We start from the raw sequence: 26,814 nt of genomic DNA on the forward strand, positions 1-26,814 counted from the left end.
ATTCATATTAGCTTATAACCATCTGAAGTAACGGAAAAAGCGAGTAGCTAACCTGGACAAATTCTTTCCAGCTTCCGAACTACGCAATTGTGAATTATACCATCGAGCTACCCTCCGATTTATTTCAGACCAGCTGTTTGATACACTTCAGTAAATATCTTAAAAGTCTACAAGAGGCATATAAGGACTGCAGGGCCTCATGGTGGTATTAGGACTGGTTCAATTATTATTCTCTATCATTAATACCTTGATTAATGGCTCAATCCATCCATTCATCATTGATTAATTCATCCTGAACATCCAGTAAATCATCCACTCATGTATTTAATAGAATTTTTTATTTAAAGCTCTTCTTCGTCTTCAATGAAAAACAAGTCAAAGGTGTTTGAGATGCTGGAGAAACTTTATTAAATCAGAGAATCATCAGAATAAAGTGATACAGAGTCATTCAAGAACACATCAAACAGTTTGATTCATTTGATTCATTGTAGATTATATGTGATTAAAATCATCCAATTTCATCAAACAAAGAAATTAAACAGGAATATGTTTGATTCTGTTTCTCCTCAGTGAGCATGCTCAGCTCTGTTACCATGACAACTCTCAGACATAATAACACAGGTACATGTCATAGTAGCTGCGGTTTCCTGTATTGACACTTTTGTCGATGACCACGACCCCGGCCCTCTTGAATGGAGCGATGAAACCGCTGCCGACGATCAGAGTGAAATCTTTGACGGGGTTGCCGCACATGGGATCTTTCTTGTACCACAGGAACTCCTGGTTTCCTCCGGTACCCTGGTTGAGATCCATGTTCACCATCTGATAGCCATGGTTTTGATAGTTGACATATTGATCATGATTTAGGGAGATTTGCAGATCCCTGATGGCCTTCTGACTGTCAGTGGTCAGACGGAACCAGATGAAGACATAGGATCCTCCTGCACCTCTGCTGATGTCTTCATCCACTCGGATGAACCCGTTCTTGAAGTGCTCATCATCTCCTCCAAAACCCTCAGTGGCAGTGATGTCACAGATGTATGTTGGTTTCTCTCTCTTCACCCACAGGTAGATCATCTTTCCTCCAGCATCACGTTTCAGATCACAGGCTGATCTCTCCCAGCCGGATTTAAACTTCTGGGCATCATCTGTTAGCGTGACGTCAATGCTCACGATGGGAACATCGTACTCTGAGGAACCATTGTAGAACCACAGGTAGATGTTGTCCCCCTCTGTTCCAGCATTGAGATCTTTGTCGATCATCGTGTACCCTGTGTCGTTCAGACCCTTAGTCATCGCGGAGGTGAATGAAAACTGGATCCTGGTGATTGGGCCAGAGCTTCCTGTTTTGTACCAAAGGTAGATGCCGTTTTCTCCGGCTCCTTGGTTCAGATTAACATAAATTTTCTGGAAGTTTCGTTTACGGAGCTGACTCTCTTCAGCTTCATTCAGAGACACAGCGAGTTCAGTGATGTAGGTGGTCATTTTGATTTCCTGCATCAAATAAAGAGGAAGGATTTAGACTTAGACAGACTTTAATGATCCACAAGGGAAATTACTTGGCCACAATAGCTTAGTTTCACTTTTAAAAACCAAAAGTGAAAAGCAAGATAAAATAGATTAAAATGGTGTAGTAGCTAAGATTAAAATAAAATAAAAAATAAATCATAATGCTGTCTATTATAGTATTGTCTATTTTTTTTGTGATTTATTCAATATTGTACGGGGAGTATATTGTACGTGAAGTCCATTAATTTTGTATAATGGACACCTCGAAGGGCATTACCCTGCATATACTATGGTCACTCACGAAATGAATAAATATTAGGTAAATTATTAATACGTTAATGTGGTTTCTTACTGTTTAAATCATACATTTTTCACAAGAAGTGGCTGAGTGGACTATTTAACGTTACATGATACAAAATATAATTTCAGAAGGCCAGTGCACTTATTATCTCGTGTGTCTCCAGAGAATCATGCAAAATTTCCACAGAGTCCACAGATAGTTTCTCCTAAAACTGGCAACACTGTATATTCTCCTCCTTCCTTGGTGGACTGGACAGAGTCTGTGTCTGCGTTTCTGTTTCCACGGTTAACAAAGCGTTTGAGCCAGCGTAGTGATTTAGAACTGTCATCAGGCAATTTGACCGGAACGTCTTTATGAGTGTCCATTGTCCACTTTTAATGTACACCCTGCAGCCAATCAGAATCGAGGATTCACCCGGACCATGGTATAATTTAAGTTCAACAACCTCTCATCAAATTATTCTCCAAGTACTCAATGCACTCCTTTGAAATAGATTGTGTGGACATAAGTGTGGAGTAAGCTTGATCCACTGCAATCACAGGTGGGCACTGGTTGGGCATGATGCTGGTCCTGAAGAATGAATCGGCCATCACAGCAGTGTGGTATGGTGTCCATCCAGCAAAGCAGAAAGACAACTACTACCACAACAACCAGTCTTATGGTTCATTGCCTCAGAAACCCCCCACAGATGTGAAGCAAATGCTCTATGTTTACTCCATAACGGGACAACATGGACATCTGCCCCCAAAATATGACAAAATTATCACTCATCAGCATTTCTGGGATCATACTGTGTGCTTCAGTTTTGACGGAAGTGGAACTGAAAAGTCCAATATGCTAAACCACGTACACTAGTGGTCAAAAGTTTTGAGAACACTCCATAGAAAGCATAGACGAAATAAAACTACTGAAGTTGTTAAAAAAAATCATGGAATCAATATATAACCCAAAATCTATTCTAAACTTTGGACTCATCAGAGCACCCATCTTTGTCTGATTTAATGTGACATTCTGTCTTTCTAAAATGGAAATCCAATGTTTGTCTACCCAGAAATGTGTGTCACTTGTAGGGAGCTCTGATTTCACTCTTCTGTCCAGTTTATGACAAAACAAGCTCCATGGGGTTAAAGTCTAGAGACATGGTCCACTCCATGTTTTCAAGCTTTCCATCTTGTTTTTATCCTGAGATAGTTCTGGTAGAGCTTGGACTTGGGAGCAACACAGCAGTTACTGGTGTTACTGACAAAACTGTGAGACAGTGAGATTGAAAAAAAGTGACGTCGTAAAAGACAGACAACTTTTGTTACAATGTCTAAGATTAAAATCAGTGTTCTGGCCCCATATGAAAAATCCAGAAAAAATAAATGACAAAAAAGTGCCACAATAAGACAACAAACTGTGAAAAACCATGGTGACTGGTTTTCGGCACAAAAAAAGACAAGGACAAGTAAGACAAATAAAATGACCACTACCACGCTAAGAATAACCTAAAAAGGTAAACATCTCGGAGCTACTGGTGACATGCTGCCACTGTATCAGGCGCATTATTGAAAAATAAGGGCTTTTTCAGAGTGAAATCATGAAGTAACAAACTACACATATGATTACATTTAAAATAGCAACACAGAAATGATTATTTACTCGTTCAAGACAGAACAGTAAATTCAAAGAAGACACAAATATTTTACAAAAATACATTTAGTAAAACCTAAAATGAGCTGTAGATGTGCAGTCTGACTGGATGAAGACATGTTAAAACACAACAAGATGAAGAGACACCAAAGATGATCAGAAAGAAGTTGAACTCTTACGTGTCTGCAGACAGTGGTTGGCTGTTTGAATCGGTCGTCGGCTCAAAGCTGCTGTTCAGAACCACAGAACCACGACAGGTTTATATAGAGAGAACACACTGAATGCTGGGAAATCACATGCTGTGGGTTGGAGCTTTCCAAAGAAATTTAGGTGGGTAAAACTGATTCGCCCATGTACTTTCACTCATTCCAAGGAAATCTGTTATCTGCATTTTTAGATCCTTTTAAATCCTGCATTGATGAGGTGGTTGCTCCGGTAAGTCAATCTTGTGGCAGCAGTATCTTACTTTCCTGTTATTGCCACCGTCGCCTTTGATGCCAGCTGAGTCTTTGCTTGATTAGTTGGCAATCGACGTGCTAAGTGCAATGAGAAGTTCACATTGCAAATGCTGGGCATTTGCAATGTTCAGATATACAGTGCCTTGAAAACGTATTCATACCCCTTGAACTTTTTCACATTTTGTGACCTTACAATCACTTTGATGTGATTGTAGTTGAGATTTTATATGATAGACCAACAAAAAGTAGCACATAATTGTGAAGTGGAATGAAAATAATTTTTCAAAATTTTAAACGAATATAAATCTGAAAAGTGAGGTGTGCATTTGTATTCAGCTCCTTGTACTCTGACACCCCTAAATACAATCCAGTGCAATCAATTGCCTTCAAAAGTCACCTAATTAGTAAATTGACTCCTTATGTAAGTAATTTACTCTGGTATAAAACACCTGTTCTGTGAAGTCCTTGGTGTTTTGTTAGAGAGCACTAGTGAACAACAGCATCATGAAGAACAAGGAACTCGCCAGACTGGTCAGGGATAAAGTTGTGGTGAAGTTTAAAGCAGGGTTAGGTTATAAAAAAATATCCCAAGCTTTGAACATCTCAAGAACCACTGTTCAATCCACCATCCAAAAATGGAAAAAGTATGACACAACTGCAAACCTACCAAGACATGGTCGTCCACCAAAACTCACAGAATGAGCGAGGAGAGCACTGGTCAGAGAAGCAGCCAAGAGGCCCATGGTCACCTGAGCTGGACTCAAACCCAGACGTTCTCGCTGGGAGGCATCAATGCCGCCCAATTCTAAATCCATAATGGATAATAATATAATTTAATAATATAATGGCCCACACATGGAACTTGGGCTTGACCGAGTTGTACTATTTAGTTTTAACATCTTGAACGCTACAGAGCCGGATATCACACACACACAGACACACACCACACACAGTACACACCACACACACACCACACACACACCACACACACACAAACACCACACACCACACACACTTACCACACACACACTTTGGAGCCCCTGCTTCTCTTACAAAATCTTTTTATTGGAGTCAATGATGAGCAAAGATAGACGCACTCAGAGGCTCACAGTTTAAATTCTGTACATCTCACTGCTTTGCCGAGCACATTGTGAGAGACAGAACAAGTTTGTCTACAACTGGGGAAAAAATCTTGCGTGTTGAGTGTAAGTTTCGGCCGGGAGGAGCGTGGAGAGAGAAAAGCTCCAAACAATGTCAGACAACTTCCCCCACTCTAACTGATGATGTCATCCACTCTAGCACGAACATTCTATGCAATACACACTGATTAAAATCTCAAAATTTCTCCAAAAATGATCGTGGTCATTAACAATGATTGATCAAAAACTATATGACCTAACAAAACATGGATCAATGCACCAATACATTGTTTTCCTAATAATTACATTAAATTCATGATAGCAGCCTGTCAGGACACCCAGGCAAAACATAGGTCCAAATAAATGAACTAAACAATATGCATAAATAATACATGACCACGCATTCAAGCTGGATTATTCCTACTTCATCAGAAAAAAAAGTAAAACTACAAGGAAACTATATTGGTCCATCTCAGGATATTAATGATCTAATGATTTATACCAAATTCTTTGAATGTGACCAAATGTCCACCCTGTTACGAGACATTCTCATATCTATTAATGTATGTTTTGAATTTAATAATTCCATTTTCTGAGAGATAAAATGTCCCCTAATTTACCACCGAAATACTTATTTTAACAAATATTTACAAACAAGTATATTCACAAAAAGTCTTGCTCTACTTTAAGGCCTGGTGTCATTTCAATGCGTTTCTTTTCGAACTAAAGGGAAATTTCAATGGAATTTTTTTATCATATCATTTTCATATCACTGAAAAACACATTTCATTAATGAAAGTAAATAGAGTGGACAGAAGAGTTACAGGGTGGACTTCATATCAGTGAAAATCACATTTCATGACAACATTTACATGAACATTAAAATGGTAAACACCAATTCCAATAATAAAGTAACAATTAACCGTTAACATTACCATGACAATTTAACCCAGTCCCATCCAACCACCCATCCCGACACACAAAAACAGATCTCATAAATGGAATCCACTCAACATTCACATTAAAGAACTTCAATAAGAAACATAAACCATTAGCATTAACTTTACCATTTAACACAGTCTTCTCTACGTTTTGTTTAAAGGTTGTGGCTCTTTCATCAATGCGCACAATCTGGTTATCCATGTACCAATGAATATCATCCCACGGATTTGGCCAGGAGAACTTCATAGGTCACAATGCACCACTGCCCAATATTTTCTTTTGTGATGACCTCAGGTCAGGGTGTTCTACGGTGTCATGTGGGATTGCCTCTTCTCCCAGGTTCACCTCTTTCAGACCATAGTGAACATTGGTCTGCTCAGCATAGGCAAGTTGCAGTATTAAATAGTCCCCTTTAGTTACTTCTGGTTGTAATTTGGATGATTTTATTTCCTGGTGTTTTCTCTGCAGACCTCCCTGGTTGACATGGAGCAGGTCCACCCCTCACCTCCATTCCTATCTTCTTTCTCGTCTGATGAGGAAACCCGTGAGGAAACCGTCTCGCTTGAAATAAACTGAGAGACAAAGAGAAGGTGAGGACTTGGAAAACCTGGAGGACAACACAGCAGCCAAGATTTGACCGACTCAGACTGACGTGAAGCAGCATCAAGACCAGATCAGATATGACTCTCCTCCACGTGGTTCATGAGTGATTTCTTAACAGGTGCTGCTTTCAAATGTTCACAGTTAGTTCTGGAGAAAATGTGAAGTTGTGTTATTGATGTTGTTCTACAGCCGTTCAGGTGCCTTCAGGTCCAAGTTTGACAATGTTTGATAGAATTGAATTTGATAGAATTGTGATGTTTTATTCCTCAAAGTAGAGATGCAATTTGTTCAAATAAACCAACATCCTGTTTGTTGAGACCCAAAGTCAAAGTGAAAAGTGCTGTCTAGTGGTTGTACTATTCATGATGAGATCAAAACAGGAGGTCAGGAAACAACTTAATTCATTGTAAATAATGAAGCCATTAATAATATTAAATCGTGTTTTGTTTAGTTTTATTTTTGCACTACCAATGGTATATAATATATTTGTGCATTTCTAATGATAAACACACTCTTAGTGTCACCTTATATTAAAGATCTCTTATCATCATAGGGCTACTGCCGGGGGTAGACAGACATATGAGCCACTTTCACTGAGCACTGATATTGAGGAGCTGTAATCATACAAATCACCCATGTGTGTGTCTTTGTGTGCATGTGTGTAACTGCAATCACATAGAGTTACCTGTGTTGTGTGTGTGTGTATATGTGTGAGGAAAAGGAGTGTTTGCACACGTGTGCATGTGTGTGTAACTGTAATCACAAAATTACCTGTGTTGTGTGTGTGTGTGGGGGGAGGGGGGAGGGGGGGGGGGTGTTTGGTTAGAGGATTGTGTGTTTGTGTGTGTTGTTGTAACATAAATGTATGTGAGACAGGGGTCAGCAATATTAACAGCAGAGACATCAAAAGGAGTCCCTGATTAATTAATTGGTCTCAGCTGTTGCTCTGGCCTGAGGATCAGAGGTTGCCATAGCAACTTGAGGTGGTTGTCAATGACGACAGAAGCGCGCTGGGCAGGGACAGACAGAAAAAGGGTGATTTTCTCGCTCTGCACTGGTCTCACATTTGGGCTAATTGTGACAAAACGGTAGGTCCTATCAGAAAAACATGCAGACTGTGGGCGTCATAAGACCTTCCTGAAGACTTTGATATGTTATTTGTCTTTCTAGGGTAAATATTTTGGAGGCACGTGCGAGTTAAAAACAAGGGTCCCTTCTGCTCCATCTTTGCATTGGAGTCAATGATGAGCAAAGACAGACGTGACCGCACTCAGAGGCTCACAGTTTAAATTCTGTACATCTCACTGCTTTGCCGAGCACATTGTGAGAGACAGAACAAGTTTGTCTACAACTGGGGGAAAAAAATGTGTGTGTTGAGTGTAAGTTTTGGCCGGGAGGAGCATGGAAAGAGAAAAGTTCCAAACGATGTCAGACAACTTCCCCCACTCTAACTGATGATGTGATCCACTCTAGCGCGAACATTCTATGCAATACACACTGATTAAAATCTCAAAAATGATCGTGGTCATTAACAGTGATTGATCAAAAACTATATGACCTAACAAAACATGGATTAATGCACCAATACACAAGAGTAATAGCACACTGATCCCGATCAAACCACACATTTTGATATATAACTTGTCCTACAGTTCAAAGAGTTGTCATCCCAGGATGAGAGTAATGTGTCGCATTATTATTATTATTAGTACTTTTAATAATATAAAAACTATATTTTTCATTGCTATTTTTAAAAATGTACACACCCCATGTTAAAGGCTGGATGGACGCAGCAAAGACAATGGAGGCTTGTTTTCAGGAGGTGGGCTGATAATTTAAACTCTTTCTCCTGAAACCACCATCTGGAATCCAGTCTTTACGTGTTAAGTCAACTAGGTGCAGCTTCTGGACTGTGTTCAAGTTGTTTGATGCATTGAATAATATTCCGAGTCAGTTGTCAGTTAAATTTATCCATGAATCCACACTTCACTTCTACTCTTTATTTGTTGTTCCTCTTAATGTTCTATGAAAAACTGTAAAAATAAGTTCTGAATGAGTCAAAGGTGTTTGAGATGCTGGAGAAACTTTATTAAATCAGAGAATCATCAGAATAAAGTGATACAAAGTCATTCAAGAACACAACAAACAGTTTGATTCATTTGATTCATTGTAGATTATATGTGATTAAAACCATCCAATTTCATCAAACAAAGAAATTAAACAGGAATATGTTTGATTCTGTTTTTCCTCAGTGAGCATGCTCAGCTCTGTTACCATGACAACTCTCAGACATGATAACACAGGTACATGTCATAGTAGCTGCGGTTTCCTGTATTGAGACTTTTGTCGATGACATGGACCCCTGCCCTCTTGAATTGAGCGATGAAACTGCTGCCGACGATCAGAGTGAAATCTTTGATGGGGTTGACACACTTGGGATCTTTCTTGTACCACAGGAGCATCTGGTTTCCTCCGGTACCCTGGTTGAGATCTATGCTCACCATCTGATAGCCATGGTTTTGATAGTTGACATATTGATCATGATTGATGGAGAGTTGCAGATCTTTGATGGCCTTCTTACTCTCAGTGGTCAGACGGAACCAGATGAAGACATAGGATCCTCCTGCACCTCTGCTGATGTCTTCATCCACTCGGATGAACCCGTTCTTGAAGTGCTCATCATCTCCTCCAAAACCCTCAGTGGCAGTGATGTCACAGATGTACGTTAGTTTCTCTCTCTTCACCCACAGGTAGATCATCTTTCCTCCAGCATCACGTTTCAGATCACAGGCTGATCTCTCCCAGCCGGATTTAAACTTCTGGGCATCATCTGTTAGTGTGACGTCAATGCTCACGATGGGAACATCGTACTCTGAGGAACCATTGTAGAACCACAGGTAGATGTTGTCCCCCTCTTTTCGAGCATTGAGATCTTTGTCGATCATCGTGTACCCTGTGTTGTTCAGACCCTTAGTCATCGCGGAGGTGAATGAAAACTGGATCCTGGTGATTGGGCCAGAGCTTCCTGTTTTGTACCAAAGGTAGATGCCATTTTCTCCGCCTCCTTGGTACAGATTAACATAAATTTTCTGGAAGTTTCGTTTACGAAGCTGACTCTCTTCAACTTCATTCAGAGACACAGCGAGTTCAGTGATGTAGGTGGTCATTTTGATTTCCTGCATCAAATAAAGAGAAAGGATTTAGACTTAGACAGACTTTAATGATCCACAAGGGAAATTACTTGGCCACAATAGCTTAGTTTCACTTTTAAAAACCAAAAGTAAAAAGAAAGATAAAATAGATTAAAATGGTGTAGTAGTTTAAAGATTAAAATAAAATAAAAATAAATCATAATGCTGTCTATTATAGTATTGTCTATTTTTTTATGTTTTACTCAATATTGTACGGGGAGCATATTTTGTAAGCGAAGTCCATTAATTTCGTATAATGGACACCTCGAAGGGCATTACCCTGCTTACACTATGGTCACTCACGAAATAAATAAATATTAGGTCAATTATTAATACGTTGATGTTGTTTCTTACTGTTTAAATCATACATTTTTCACAAGAAGTGGCTGAGTGGACTGACAGAAGGTCAGTGCACTTATTATCGCGTGTGTCTCCAGAGAATCATGCAAAATTTCCACAGAGTCCACAGATAGTTTCTCCTAAAGCTGGCAACACTGTATATTCTCCTCCTTCCTTGGTGGACTGGACAGAATCTGTGTCTGCATTTCTGTTTCCACGGTTACCAAAGCGTTTGAGCCATAAAATGATTTAGAACTGTCATCAGGCAATTTGACCGGAACGTCTTTATGAGTGTCCATTGTCCACTTTTAATGTACACCCTGCAGCCAATCAGAATCGAGGATTCACCCGGAACATGGTATAATTATAGTTCAACAACGTCTCATCAAATTATTCTCCCAGTACTCAATGCACTCCTTTGAAATTGATTGTGTGGACATAAGTGTGAAGTAAGCTTGATCCACTGCAGTCACAGGTGGGCACTGGTTGGGCATGATGCTGGTCCTGAAGAATGAATCGGCCATCACAGCAGTGTGGTATGGTGCCCATCCAGCAAAGCAGAAAGACGACTACCACCACAACAACCAGTCTCATGGTTCATTGCCTCAGAAGCACCCCACAGATGTGAAGGAAATGCTAGATGTTCACTCCATAACGGGACAACATGGACATCTACCCCCAAAATATGACAAAGTCATCACTCATCAGCATTTCTGGGATCATACTGTGTACTTCAGTTTTGACGGAAGTGGAACTGAAAAGTCCAATATGCTAAACCACGTACACTAGTGGTCAAAAGTTTTGAGAACACTCCATAGAAAGCATAGACGAAATAAAACTACTGAAGTTGTTAAAAAAATCATAGAATCAATATATAACTGAAAATCTATTCTAAACTTTGGACTCATCAGAGCACCCATCTTTGTCTGATTTAATGTGACATTCTGTCTTTCTAAAATGGAAATCCAATGTTTGTCTACCCAGAAATGTGTGTCACTTGTAGGGAGCTCTGATTTCACTCTTCTGTCCAGTTTATGACAAACCAGCTCCATGGGGTTAAAGTCTAGAGACATGGTCCACTCCATGTTTTCAAGCTTTCCATCTTGTTTTTATCCTGAGATAGTTCTGGTAGAGCTTGGACTTGGGAGCAACACAGCAGTTACTGGTGTTACTGACAAAATTGTGAGACAGTGAGATTGAAAAAAAGTGACGTCGTAAAAGACAGACAACTTTTGTTACAATGCCAAAGATTAAAGTCAGTGTTCTGGCCCCATATGAAAAATCCAGAAAAAATAAATGACAAAAAAGTGCCACAATAAGACAACAAACTGTGAAAAACCATGGTGACTGGTTTTCGGCACAAAAAAGACAAGGACAAGTAAGACAAATAAAATGACCACTACCACGCTAAGAATAACCTAAAAAGGTAAACATCTCGGAGCTACTGGTGACATGCTGCCACTGTATCAGGCGCATTATTGAAAAATAAGGGCTTTTTCAGAGTGAAATCATGAAGTAACAAACTACACATATGATTACATTTAAAATAGCAACACAGAAATGATCATTTACTCGTTCAAGACAGAACAGTAAATTCAAAGAAGACACAAATATTTTACAAAAATACCATTAGTAAAACTTAAAATGAGCTGTAGATGTGCAGTCTGACTGTATGAAGACATGTTAAAACACAACAAGATGAAGAGACACCAAAGATGTTCAGAAAGTAGTTGAACTCTTACGTATCTGCAGACAGTGGTTGGTTGTTTGAATCGGTTGTCGACTCAAAGCTGCTGTTCAGAACCACAGAATCACATCAGGTTTATATAGAGAGAACACACTGAATGCTGGGAAATCACAGGCTGTGGGTTGGAGTTTTCCAAAGAAATTTAGGTGGGTAAAACTGATTCGCCCATGTATTTGAACTCATTCCACGGAATCTATTATCTGCATATTTAGTTCCTGCGTAGATGAGTTGGTTGCTCCGGTAAGTCAATATTGAGGAAGCAGTATCATACTTTCCTGTTATTTTTGCTGCCAGCTCACTCTTTGCTAGATTAGTTGGTAATCAACATGCTAAGTGCAATGAGAAGTTCACATTGCAAATGCTGGACATTTGCAATGTTCAGATATACAGTGCCTTGAAAATGTATTCATACCTCTTGAACTTTTTCACATGTTGTGACCTTACAATCACTTTGATGTGATTGTAGTTGAGATTTTATATGATAGACCAACAAAAAGTAGCACATAATTGTGAAGTGCAATGAAAATAATATTTCAAAATTTTAAACAAACATAAATCTGAATAGCGAGGTGTGCATTTGTATTCAGCCCCTTGTACTCTGACACCCCTAAATGCAATCCAGTGCAATCAATTGCCTTCAAAAGTCACCTAATTAGTAAATTGACTCCTCCTGTGAGTAATTTACTCATGGTATAAAAACACCTGTTCTGTGAAGTCCTCTGTGTTTTGTTAGAGAGCACTAGTGAACAACAGCATCATGAAGAACAAGGAACTCGCCAGACTGGTCAGGGATAAAGTTGTGGTGAAGTTTGAAGCAGGGTTAGGTTATAAAAAAAATATCCCAAGCTTTGAACATCTCAAGAACCACTGTTCAATCCATCATCAAAAAATGGAAACAGTATGACACAAGTGCAAACCTACCAAGACATGGCCGTCCACCTAAACTGACAGAGCGAGCGAGGAGAGCACTGGTCAGAGAAGCAGCCAAGAGGCCCATGGTCACTGTGGAGGAGCTGCAGAAATCCACAACTCAGGTGGAAGAATTTGTCCAGAGGACAACTATAAGTCGTGCACTCCACAAATCTGGCTTTATGGAAGAGTGGCAAGAAGAAAGCCATTGTTGAAAGAAAGGCATAAGATGTCCCGTTTGCAGTTGCCACGAGCCATGTTGGGGGCACCGCAAACATGTGGAAGAAGGTGCTTTGGTCAGGTGAGACCAAAATTTTACTTTTTGGCCAAAATGCAAAGTGCTGTGTGTGGCGGAAAACTAACACTGCTCATCACCCTGAACACACCATCCCCACTGCAAACATGGTGGTGGCAACATCATGCTGTGCTTTTCTTCAGCAGGGACAGGGCAGCTGGTCAGAGTTGATGGGAAGGTGGATGGAGCTAAATACATGGCAATCCTGGAAGAAAACTTGTTGGAGGCTGCAAAAAACTTCAGACTGGGAAGGAGATTCATCTACTAGCAAGACAATGACCCTAAACGTAAAGCCAGTGCTACAATGGAATGGTTTAGATCAAAGAATATTCACGAAGAATGCGCAAAAAGTATTGATGCAGGAGGGCTGAATACAAATGCACACCACATTTTTCAGCTTTTTATTTGATTAAAATTTTGAAAACTATGTATCCTTTCCGCTCCACTCTACAATTATGTGCTACTTTGCGTTGATCAATCACATAAAATCTGAATAAAAAACCTTTAAGTCTGTGGTTGTAAGGTGGCAAATGTGAAAAAAGTTCAAGGGGTATGAATACTTTTACAAGGCACTGAAGATAAACAACTTTATTTCGATGTTTTTATTCATATCCAATGTTGCTGATAGAGTTGTGAAACCAGTGGTGAAAAATAATAAGGTGACAAATAAATGAAACACCTGATTTTGGCTGTTTAGATGTTATAAAGCTGCCACAAGATTTATTGGACATGTGCTGGAATACACAGGTGTAACTAAGAACAAAGTTAGGTAATACTGCAGATTAACTAAAGGTCATTGATAACAATGAATTCTCTACAACTTTTTTTGACCTCACCTCTGTTGTGACGGCTAAGTTTACACCAATTTATTTCCGAAGGAAATAAAAATGCATATAACAGATTCTGTGGAATGAGTACCACGGTACGTGGGTGGAAACCCCAAACCACAGGAGGTGACGTCCCAGCACTCATAGCGTTCTCTATGTAGATACCTGATGTGATTCTGAACAGCAGCTTTGAGTCGAGCGACTGATTCAAACAGCCAGTGTTTTGTTTTTGTGAACCATACTTGAACAGAAAATGGACGACCTGTCCATCGACTTCGGGGGGAAGTTCCATTGCGTGTGTCGGCGGCCTGCAGAGGGAGGAGACAAGCTTCATCAGAATCCGCTTTATTGGCCAGGCATGTGAACACATACAAGGAATTTGACTCCGGACACTTTGCTCAATGGCACAACAAAATGAAAGACAACACTTGAATGAGTAAAAGAATTAAAACGTACACAAAAATAGAAATACTGTACAATATAATAGACTTTCAGAATAAAAAATGGCATATATATATATATGTATGTGTGTGTATATATATACAAATACTATTTTTTTTACAGACATCAGGGCGACTGGTCTGTAGTCACTTAATCCTGTGATGGGGGACTTCTTGGGGACTGGGATGATGGTGGAGCGTTTGAGGCTGGAGGGAACCTCACACAACTCCATGGAGCTGTTGAAGATCGGAGTGAAGACGGAAGCCGGCTGGTCAGCGCAGACTTTCAGACATGACGGAGACACTCCATGTGGTCCCGGAGCCTTCCTGTAGACGTTCGAATACAGTGGATCATCCCACATATACTTGATCAGTTTGGGATCCAGTGGATTTGGACTGATAACTATCAAGTCAACTTCAGTGTGTTCAAAATGTTCCAGCTGATGTGCTGGTTTGAGTTAAATAATTAAGTTAATATTAAAGTGGTGTGCAGTCCTGACTCTGGACTCATGGGTAATGTAGTGATTCTCCACTGACACATTAACACCATGAAGAAGAAGAGGTCCGGGTTAGAGAGGAAGTTCTGCTGCAGAGGAAAAATAAAATGACCTGTATGATCTTGTTTTATTGGAGGATTCGGAGAACCATGCGTTTTCAAAGCAACACTGGTATTAACCATTTTTAGATAACATTCACATTAAATATATATACTTTCATATTTTCAAGGAATAAACACATCAGAGTTTGTATCAAACCAAAGATAAACATTTCCCTCGTTAGTCATGTCATCTGTCTATCACCAATCATGTATCCACACACATCTTCTTTATCTCTCATCAAAAGTGCATTTTCTACACTTTTCTACACTGTACAGAAGTGCTCACTTAATATGACAGAATAAATCTCTCTTGCAGTGAAAATTCACATTTACACAACTGAACCCAAACTGAAATAATAAACACGTCTGACTCATAACTTGCTGCTTTAACTCGTGAACTTCTCATTGTTTGTGATTTACTTGAACCCTTCAACAAGGATGTAGCCGTAGCTGGATTTATGGCCCTAACCTGCACATTAGCATTAGCTTTAGCTTTAGCATTTCAAGCAATGAGCTACACACGCAACTGTTTTTTTACACAGTAACAACCCACAAATGCCCAAATTTGAATAATGTACCACACACACGCATTGTTTTTCACACATGCCGTAATAATCCACAAATGCCCAGGAGCCGAAAGAAACAAACGAAAGTAAACATTTGGCTTCGGTGTCGGACGCCATTTTCTCTACTACACGAGTCACGTACCGTGACACTTTACTCACACACTTTACGAGCTTTTAGCTTATGGACCACACATCACCGGGGATTCATATTAGCTTATAACCATCTGAAGTAACGGAAAAAGCGAGTAGCTAACCTGGAAATATCAGACAGAAATCAGTGAAGCGGGACACATTCTTTCCAGCTTCCAAACTACGCAACTGTGAATTATACCATGGAGCTACCCTCCGATTTATTCCAGACCAGCTCTCTGAAACACTTTAGTAAATATCTTAAAAGTCTACAAGAGGCACATAAGGACTGCAGGGCCTCAGGGTGATATTAGGACTGGTTCATGTATTGTTCTCTATCATTAATATCTTGATTAATGGTTCCATCCATTCATTCATCATCGATTAATTCATCCTGAACATCCAGTAAATCATCCACTCATGTATTTAATTGAATTTTTTATTTAAAGCTCTTCTTCGTCTTCAATGAAAAACAAGTCAAAGGTGTTTGAGATGCTGGAGAAACTTTATTAAATCAGAGAATCATCAGAATGAAGTGATACAGAGTTATTCAAGAACACATCAAACAGTTTGATTCATTTGATTCATTGTAGATTATTTGTGATTAAAACCATCCAATTTCATCAAGCAAAGAAATTAAACAGGAATATGTTTGATTCTGTTTCTCCTCAGTGAGCATGCTCAGCTCTGTTACCATGAAAACTCTCAGCGATAATAACACAGGTACATGTCATAGTAGCTGCGGTTTCCTGTATTGACACTTTTGTCGATGACCACTACCCCGGCCCTCTTGAATGGAGCGATGAAACTGCTACCGACGATCAGAGTGAAATCTTTGATGGGGTTGCCGCACATGGGATCTTTCTTGTACCACAGGAGCACCTGGTTTCCTCCGGTACCCTGGTTGAGATCCATGTTCACCATCTGATAGCCATGGTTTTGATAGTTGACATATTGATCATGATTGTTGGAGATTTGCAGATCTCTGATGGCCTTCTGACTATCAGTGGTCAGACGGAACCAGATGAAGACATAGGATCCTCCTGCATCTCTGCTGGTGTCTTCATCCACTCGGATGAACCCGTTCTTGAAGTGCTCATCATCTCCTCCAAAACCCTCAGTGGCAGTGATGTCACAGATGTACGTTGGTTTCTCTCTCTTAACCCACAGGTAGATCATCTTTCCTCCAGCATCACGTTTCAGATCACAGGCTGATCTCTCCCAGCCGGATTTAAACTTCTGGGCATCATCTGTTAGCGTGACGTCAATGCTCACGATGGGAACATCGTACTCTGAGGAACCATTGTAGAACCACAGGTAGATGTTGTCCCCTTCTGTTCCAGCATTGAGATCTTTGTCGATCATCGTGTACCCTGTGTTGTTCAGACCCTTAGTCATCGCGGAGGTGAATGAAAACTGGATCCTGGTGATTGGGCCAGAGCTTCCTGTTTTGTACCAAAGGTAGATGCCATTTTCTCCGGCTCCTTGGTACAGATTAACATAAATTTTCTGGAAGTTTCGTTTATGGAGCTGACTTTCTTCAGCTTCATTCAGAGACACAGCAAGTTCAGTGATGTAGGTGGTCATTTTGATTTCCTGCATCAAATAAAGAGAAAGGATTTAGACTTAGACAGACTTTAATGATCCACAAGGGAAATTACTTGGCCACAATAGCTTAGTTTCACTTTTAAAAACCAAAAGTGAAAGAAAGATAAAATAGATTAAAATGGTGTAGTAGCTTAAAGATTAAAATAAAATAAAAATAAATCATAATGCTGTCTATTATAGTATTGTCTATTTTTTTATGTTTTACTCAATATTATACGGGGAGCATATTTTGTAAGCGAAGTCCATTAATTTTGTATAATGGACACCTCGAAAGGCATTACCCCGCTTATACTATGGTCACTCACAAAATAAATAAATATTAGGTCAATTATTAATACGTTAATGTTGTTTTTTACTGTTTAAATCATACATTTTTCACAAGAAGTGGCTGAGTGGACTATTTAACGTTACGTGATACAAAGTATAATTTCAGAAGGCCACAGATAGTTTCTCCTAAAGCTGGCAACACTGTATATTCTCCTCCTGCCTTGATGGACTGGACAGAGTCTGTGTCTGCGTTTCTATTTCCACGGTTACCAAAGCGTTTGAGCCAGCGCAATGATTTAGAACTGTCATCAGGCAATTTGACCAGAACGTCTTTATGAGTGTCCATTGTCCACTTTTAATGTACACCCTGCAGCCAATCAGAATCGAGGATTCACCCGGACCATGGTATAATTATAGTTCAACAACATCTCATCAAATTATTCTCCCAGTACGCAATGCACTCCTTTGAAATTGATTGTGTGGACATAAGTGTGGAGTAAGCTTGATCCACTGCAGTTACAGATGGGCACTGGTTGGGCATGATGCTGGCCCTGAAGAATGAATCAGCCATCACAGCAGTGTCCATCCAGCAAAGCAGAAAGACGACTACCACCACAACAACCAGTCTTATGGTCCATTGCCTCAGAAGCCCCCCACAGATGTAAAGCAAATGCTATATGTTCACTCCATAACGGGACAACATGGACATCTACCCCCAAAATATGACAAAGTCATCACTCATCAGCATTTCTGGGATCATGCTGTGTACTTCAGTTTTGACGGAAGTGGAACTGAAAAGTCCAATATGCTAAACCATGTACACTAGTGGTCAAAAGTTTTGAGAACACTCCATAGAAAGCATAGACGAAATACAACTACTGAAGTTGTTAAAAAAATCATAGAATCAATATATAACTGAAAATCTATTCTAAACTTTGGACTCATCAGAGCACCCATCTTTGTCTGATTTAATGTGACATTCTGTCTTTCTAAAATGGAAATCCAATGTTTGTCTACCCAGAAATGTGTGTCACTTGTAGGGAGCTCTGATTTCACTCTTCTGTCCAGTTTATGACAAACCAGCTCCATGGGGTTCAAGTCTAGAGACATGGTCCACTCCATGTTTTCAAGCTTTCCATCTTGTTTTTATCCTGAGATAGTTCTGGTAGAGCTTGGACTTGGGAGCAACACAGCAGTTACTGGTGTTACTTACAAAATTGTGAGACAGTGAGATTGAAAAAAAGTGACGTCGTAAAAGACAGACAACTTTTGTTACAATGCCAAAGATTGAAGTCAGTGTTCTGGCCCCATATGAAAAATCCAGAAAAAATAAATGACAAAAAAGTGCCACAATAAGACAACAAACTGTGAAAAACCATGGTGACTGGTTTTTCGGCACAAAAAAAGACAAGGACAAGTAAGACAAATAAAATTACCAATATCACGCTAAGAATAACCTAAAAAGGTAAACATCTCGGAGCTACTGGTGACATGCTGCCACTGTATCAGGCGCATTATTGAAAAATAACGGCTTTTTCAGAGTGAAATCATGAAGTAACAAACTACACATATGATTACATTTAAAATAGCAACACAGAAATGATTATTTACTCGTTCAAGACAGAACAGTAAATTAAAAGAAGACACAAATATTTTACAAAAATACATTTAGTAAAACCTAAAATGAGCTGTAGATGTGCAGTCTGACTGGATGAAGACATGTTAAAACACAACAAGATGAAGAGACACCAAAGATGATGAGAAAGTAGTTGAACTCTTACGTGTCTGCAGACAGTGGTTGGCTGTTTGAATCGGTCGTCGGCTCAAAGCTGCTGTTCAGAACCACAGAATCACATCAGGTTTATATAGAGAGAACACACTGAATGCTGGGAAATCACATGCTGTGGGTTGGAGTTTTCCAAAGAAATTTAGGTGGGGAAAACTGATTCGCCCATGTACTTTCACTCATTCCACGGAATCTGTTATCTGCATTTTTAGTTCCTGCGTAGATGAGTTGGTTGCTCCGGTAAGTCAATCTTGTGGCAGCAGTATCATACTTTCCTGTTATTGCCACCGTCGCCTTTGCTGCCAGCTGACTCTTTGCTTGATTAGTTGACAATCAACATGCTAAGTGCAATGAGAAGTTCACATTGCAAATGCTGGACATTTGCAATGTTCAGATATACAGTGCCTTGAAAACATATTCATACCCCTTGAACTTTTTCACATTTTGTGACCGTAGTTGAGATTTTTTATGATAGACCAACAAAAAGTAGCACATAATTGTGAAGTGCAATGAAAATAACATTTCAAAACTTTAAACAAATATAAATCTGATCTGTGAGGTGTGCATTTGTATTCAGCCCCTTGTACTCTGACACCCCTAAATACAATCCAGTGCAATCAATTGCCTTCAAAAGTCACCTAATTAGTAAATTGACTCCTTATGTAAGTAATTTACTCATGGTATAAAAACACCTGCTCTGTGAAGTCCTTGGTGTTTTGTTAGAGAGCACTAGTGAACAACAGCATCATGAAGAACAAGGAACTCGCCAGTCTGGTCAGGGATAAAGTTGTGGTGAAGTTTAAAGCAGGGTTAGGTTATAAAAAAATATCCCAAGCTTTGAACATCTCAAGAACCACTGTTCAATCCATCATCAAAAATGGAAACAGTATGACACAACTGCAAACCTACCAAGACATGGCCGTCCACCTAAACTGACAGAGCAAGCGAGGAGAGCACTGGTCAGAGAGGCAGCCAAGAGGCCCATGGTCACTGTGGAGGAGCTGCAGAAATCCACAACTCAGGTGGAAGAATTTGTCCAGAGGACAACTATAAGTCGTGCACTCCACAAATCTGGCCTTTATGGAAGAGTGGCAAGAAGAAAGCCATTGTTGAAAGAAGGGGATAAGATGTCCCGTTTGCAGTTGCCAAGAGCCATGTAGGGGGCACCGCAAACTTGTGGAAGAAGGTGCTTTGGTCAGGTGAGACCCAAATTTAACTTTTTTGCCAAAATGCAAAGTGCTGTGTGTGGCGGAAAACAAACACTGCTCATCACCCTGAACACACCATCCCCACTGTGAAACATGGTGGTGGCAACATCATGCTGTGCTTTTCTTCAGCAGGGACAGGGCAGCTGGCAGCAGTATGTGGCCAGAACAAAAGTTGTCGATCTTTTTACGTTGTTTCTTTTTTTTTTTTTTTTTTTTCAGTTTTGATATCACATCTCATCTTCCATAGCGCTTAATCCTCACTAAGGACGCAGGGGCTACTGGCATCGGGCGAAGGCGGGGTCTACCCTGGACAGGTCTCCAGTCTATCGCAGGGCTAACACATAGACAACCATTCACAGTCACACCTAGTGTCAGGCTGGGCTCAAAGCAGGACTCAGATGCAGAGGGTTGGCAATTAAGGTGACTTTATTTCACAGAATCAACAGGGAAGGATACTCAAACAGAGTGTAAATAAAAGTGCTATGAAACAAACTCCTGACGTGGCTATGAAATCTTATCAAAGTAAAATCCCTCCAGAGGAGGAAAAAAAACAAAGATACTCACGGCTATGAAAGCTTACAAACGAAAGGCGCTCCAAAAGGGAGGAAACTCACAATACTAACTACACCAACGAACAAATTAACCTGACCTAACGGGAGGGGAAAAATAAAACACTGACAAACAAAAGTCGCTCCAAAAGTGAGGAAGCAAAACCTGGAAAGGAAAACTTGGAAAACAAAGAATCACTCCAAAATAACGGGAGGATGAGCAAAGAAAGACTAAACACAAAATCACTCCAGAAGGAGGAAACAAAGGAGAAACGAGAGGTGAGTTACTTTCCAAAATAAGGCAGGAAATGACGAGACAAACACACATGACCTCACCACGGTGTGACACCTAGGGTCAATTTAGAGTCACCAATCAGCCTAACGAGCATGTCTTTGGAGGTGGGAGGAAACTGGATTACTGGGCTGAGACTAATGGCGGTGGTCTCTGCTGCTGCTGCCTGTCAGTGCGTTTACATGCAGAGCTTAATCGAGCTATGCTCAATATTCAACTTTCTCACTTCAGTCCTTGTCCCAGTTTACATGCAGCGCAAGAAAATCGAATAACTGTTCTCCTCTTCCACACTAGGTGGCGATACATGTCTTTTCAGCGGGTTAATACCACGTTAATACAGCCCGATTTCCCTATTACGTGATATAATAAACAAGAGTCGTTCATGCGGCCGACCGGCATTTCAAACAACAACCAGATGGATAATACAAAATTTTTTAATCCTGTACGTAATATTCGCGCTACTTCTGGTGCATGTAAGATCTGCACTATCCCTCAGATGGCTCCGTTTCTCTTCTACTTCTTCTTCTTCTGCAATCGGCTTTTCTTGGACGTTTTTGTTCCGGGGTCACACGCCAGCGCAGCGGTGGTGGACCATGCGCAAATGCATTATGCGATTGAAAACTCCAATTTAATCGCCTTATCTGGGCGCCTCAATCGGATAATGAGAACTTGTGTTTACATGCACTTAAGTTCTCCTATTGAAGTCCGATTTAGGCAATAATTTGCTTTTTTCACATGCATGTAAACGCATTCTCGCAAGACCCTGCAGCGTTAAATTCTGTCTTGTGCATTGTAAGGACCGACACAGTCTACAAACATTAGCTAAGCTAAGCTACCTAAAAATGTAATATTTACTATTTACTCTTTTCATAGTAACGTTGCAGTTAGTCGGTGGTCATAAAGTACAAGATAAAATTTAATGCCACAGGGTCCTAGATGAACAAAAGAGAACAACAGACTTACTGGCGACTGAGGAGCTCCAGGTGAACCGTCATATTTTGCTACTGCTGTTTTTTCCTGTCACTGTCTATCATAGTATTGTATGTTTTTTTATGTTTTACTCAATATTGTTCGGGGAGCATATTTTGTAAGCGTAGTCCATTAATTTCGTATAATGGACACCTCGAAGGGCATTACCCCGCTTATACTATGGTCACTCACGAAATAAATAAATATTAGGTCAATTATTAATACGTTAATGTTGTTTTTTAATGTTTAAATCATACATTTTTCACAAGAAGTGGCTGAGTGGACTATTTAACGTTACGTGATATAAAGTATAATTTCAGAAGGCCAGTGCACTTATTACAGCGTGTGTCTCCAGAGAATCATGCAAAATTTCCACAGATAGTTTCTCCTAAAACTGGCAACACTGTATATTCTCCTCCTTCCTTGGTGGACTGGACAGAGTCTGTGTCTGTGTTTCTGTTTCCACGCTTACCAAAGCGTTTGAGCCAAAGCAATGATGATTTAGAACTGTCATCAGGCAGTTTGTGAATATCAAAGTCCCTCTTCACCTCAGCACTTGGAAGCATAAAGGAATCACCCACCTCCATCACCTCTTCCAGGGGAACTTACCTATGAATCACACAGATTTATTTGATATGTTTGAAATAAGAAATGGAAACTTCCTCCAATACCTACAGGTGACCAAGACAATCAGAAAGAAAATCCCAGTGCTCCAGGACTGCATACAGCCACCACAACTCGTCACCAACATTAAAAAACTCACACCGAAAAAGAAGAAAACCCTCTCTTTAATATATAAGCTGCTATCAACCACACATTCAATACATGTACCAATATCAAAATGGGAAGCCGATCTTTCCCTGTCTACAGACTTTGATTTCTGGACTCAGATCTGCCAAAATATATTTAAAATGACTAAAACTCGAATTTACAGCTAATCCGGTTTGAAATACTCCACAGATCACACACAACTCAATACAAGATGCATAGAATGGGTTTCTCCCAATCCGACAAATGTACGCAATGCACCCAAAACTATTCAGATTCTTATTTCAACGCTCTCTGGCTCTGTTCTCCGGTACAGCACTTCTGGTCACTAGTAACACAGAAACTCGCCTTAATTTTGGACTGCAGAATCCCATTAACCCCTAACTTGTGCCTCATTGGTGACCTGGAAACAATCAGTCTTCCTCACCATCTATCACAATCTGTCCTTGTAGCTCTCACCATCGCCAAGAAAACAAGCCTAATGAACTGGAAGAACAAATAGTCACTAAACATTTCCCAGTGGTTGAACCTTCTTTCCGATTATATATCATTGGAGAAAATATCTGCTACCTGAAAAAATCAGTTGACTCTGTTTGCCAAAAAATGGTCTGTATTCTGCGACTCCCTCAACCTTAATTTACATCTTGACTTTGCCTGCTAGCTTTTGCCACTTCTGTTCCACTTACTGCAATGCTATAATAATATTTCTCTTACAGTGATGACTGTCGTTATGGAAAAGATTTTATTGCCCTCTTCATCCAGGTTCACTAAGGAGGATCCCTGGACCGGGGAAAACCTAAAATGAGTGCACTGAATGCTGGGAAGTCACATGCCGTGGGTTGGAGTTTTCCAAAGAAATTTAGGTGGGTAAAGCTGATTCGCACATGTACTTTAACTCATTCCACGGAATCTTTTATCTGTATTTTTTGTTCCTGCATTGATGAGTTGGTTGCTTCGGTAAGTCAGTCTTGTGGCAGCAGAATCATACTTTCCTGTTATTGCCACCGTCGCCTTTGCCGCCAGCTGACTCTTTGCTTGATTAGTTGACAATCAACATGCTAAGTGCAATGAGAAGTTCACATTGCAAATGCTGGACATTTGCAATGTTCAGATATACAGTGCCTTGAAAACGTATTCATACCCCTTGAACTTTTTCACATTTTGTGACCTTACAATCACTTTGATGTGATTGTAGTTGAGATTTTATATGATAGACCAACAAAAAGTAGCACATAATTGTGAAGTGGAATGAAAATAATTTTTCAAAATTTTAAACAAATATAAATCTGAAAAGTGAGGTGTGCATTTATATTCAGCTCCTTGTACTCTGACACCCCTAAATACAATCCAGTGCAATCAATTGCCTTCAAAAGTCACCTAATTAGTAAATTGACTCCTCCTGTGAGTAATTTACTCATGGTATAAAAACACCTGCTCTGTGAAGGCCTTGGTGTTTTGTTAGAGAGCAATAGTGAACAACAGCATCATGAAGAACAAGGAACTCGCCAGACTGGTCAGGGATAAAGTTGTGGTGAAGTTTAAAGCAGGGTTAGGTTATAAAAAAATATCCCAAGCTTTGAACATCTCAAGAACCACTGTTCAATCCACCATCCAAAAATGGAAAAAGTATGACACAAGTGCAAACCTACCAAGACATGGCCGTCCACCTAAACTGACAGAGCGAGCGAGGAGAGCACTGGTCAGAGAAGCAGCCAAGAGGCCCATGGTCACTGTGGAGGAGCTGTAGGTGGTAGAATTTGTCCAGAGGACAACTATAAGTCGTGCACTCCACAAATCTGGCCTTTATGGAAGAGTGGCAAGAAGAAAGCCATTGTTGAACGAAAGGCATAAGAAGTCTCGTTTGCAGTTGCCACAAGCCATGTGGGGGGCACCGCAAACATGTGGAAGAAGGTGCTTTGGTCAGGTAAGAGCAAAATTGAACTTTTTGGCCAAAATGCAAAGTGCTGTGTGTGGCGGAAAACTAACACTGCTCATCATCCCGAACACACCATCCCCACTGTGAAACATGGTGGTGGCAACATCATGCTGTGCTTTTCTTCAGCAGGGACAGGGCAGCTGGTCAGAGTTGATAGGAAGATGGATGAAGCTAAATACATGGCAGTCCTGGAAGAAAACCTGTTGGAGGCTGCAAAAGACTTGAGACTGGGAAGGAGATTCATCTGGGAAGGAGAAGTGAGAAGCGTCCTACGTCCGTCACGTGAGTAAGCGTATTGCGTCACTTCCCGATTCTGCACCGCTGCTGTGTGTGCTTACACTGTTTTAGCTCCGTTAAATGTTTTCTGTATAAGTGGTGAAACTCGTGTTTTGAGTTTACCCAACCACTTGTCCTCTGTAGCACCTTGTTAATCTCACGTTTCTTCTCAGTTTAATCAGCTTTGGTATATTTAGCGGTTAACTATGGCTACTTTCTCTCCCTCTGCTTTTCCTTCTCTCTCCTGCTAGTCGTGCCACATGATTAGCTACTCCTCTGCCTCCTTTAGTGGTAATGGTACCTGTAATAAATGTAGTTTATTTGTAGCTTTGGAGGCAAGGCTCTCTGAATTGGAAGCACGGCTCTGCACCATGCAAAACCCAATAGCTTGCCAGCACCCTGTAGCCGGTGCGGGCCGACCAAGCGCGGCTCTCGTTAGCATAGCTCCTGCTAGCTGTTCCCCTGCAGCTCCCGAGCAGCTGGGAAACCAGGGCGGCTGGGTGACGGTACGAAGGAAGCATAGTCTTACCCGGCCCACGGAGCACCACCAACCGCTTCACGTTTCAAACAGATTTTCCCCACTCTGCGACACACCCGCTGAGAAGCCAACTCTGGTAATTGGCGACTCGATTTTGCGGGATGTGAAGTTAGAGAAACCAGCGACCAGTTAGATGCATTCCAGGGGCCAGAGCGGGCGACACCAAATCTTATCTCAAACTGCTGGCTAAGGCTAAGGATACGTATGGTACAATTGTTATTCACGTCGGCAGTAATGACCAAAGGTTACGCCAATCGGAGGTCACTTAACTTAATGTTGAATCGGTGTGTAAGTTTGCTAAAACTATGTCGGACTCCGTAGTTTTCTCTTGTCCCCTATCCAATCTGACCAGTGACGATATATATAGTCGCATGTCGTCATTCCACCGCTGGTTATCTAGGTGGTGTCCAGCCAACGACGTGGCCTATGTTGATAATTGGAACTCTTTCTGGGGAAAGCCTGGGCTGATTAGACGACATGGAGTTCATCCCACCTTGGTGGGTGCTTCTCTTATCTGTAGGAATTTGGCCGATTTTATTAACACACCAAAACCATGACAACCCAGAGTAGAGCCCAGGAGGCAGAGTTGCAGTCTTACACGCCTCTCTGCTGCTTCTCTAGTACTGTCTCACACCCATAACTCCACAAACTCCATAGATGTGCTGTCTGCTCCCAGATTTTTTAAATGGAAAAATAACAATAGAGGAGTTATTCATAGGAACCTTATCTAAATCAACACAAATTTCCTAGTGCAACAGAGCAAAAAGAAAATTAAATGTGGTCTTTTGAATGTCAGGTCTCTCTCATCTAAATCTCTTTTAGTGACCGATTTGACAACTGATCATCAGATTGATCTATTTAGTTTGACTGAAACGTGGCTGCAGGATGATGAGTATGTCAGTTTAAATAAGTCCAGGCCACCCAGTCATAGTAACTACCACATTCCTCGAGGCACAGGCCGAGGAGGAGGAGTGGCAGCAATCTTCCACTCTG

The 26,814-nt window shown here is 40.5% G+C and overlaps 1 protein-coding gene across 1 annotated transcript; it reads right to left on the minus strand.

Moving 5' to 3' along the window:
* Positions 1-384: 384 nt before the first annotated feature.
* On the minus strand, positions 385-3,655 carry LOC125004075. Its single transcript, XM_047578429.1, has 2 exons — positions 3,622-3,655; positions 385-1,494 (listed from the first exon to the last, which is right to left on the minus strand). The coding sequence occupies exon 2, from the start codon at positions 1,483-1,485 to the stop codon at positions 604-606; it is 882 nt and encodes a 293-aa protein (XP_047434385.1). The 5' UTR covers positions 1,486-1,494; positions 3,622-3,655; the 3' UTR covers positions 385-603.
* Positions 3,656-26,814: the final 23,159 nt, after the last annotated feature.

Source organism: Mugil cephalus, chromosome 2, assembly GCF_022458985.1.
Source record: "Mugil cephalus isolate CIBA_MC_2020 chromosome 2, CIBA_Mcephalus_1.1, whole genome shotgun sequence".
Classification (NCBI taxonomy): Eukaryota; Metazoa; Chordata; class Actinopteri; order Mugiliformes; family Mugilidae; genus Mugil; species Mugil cephalus.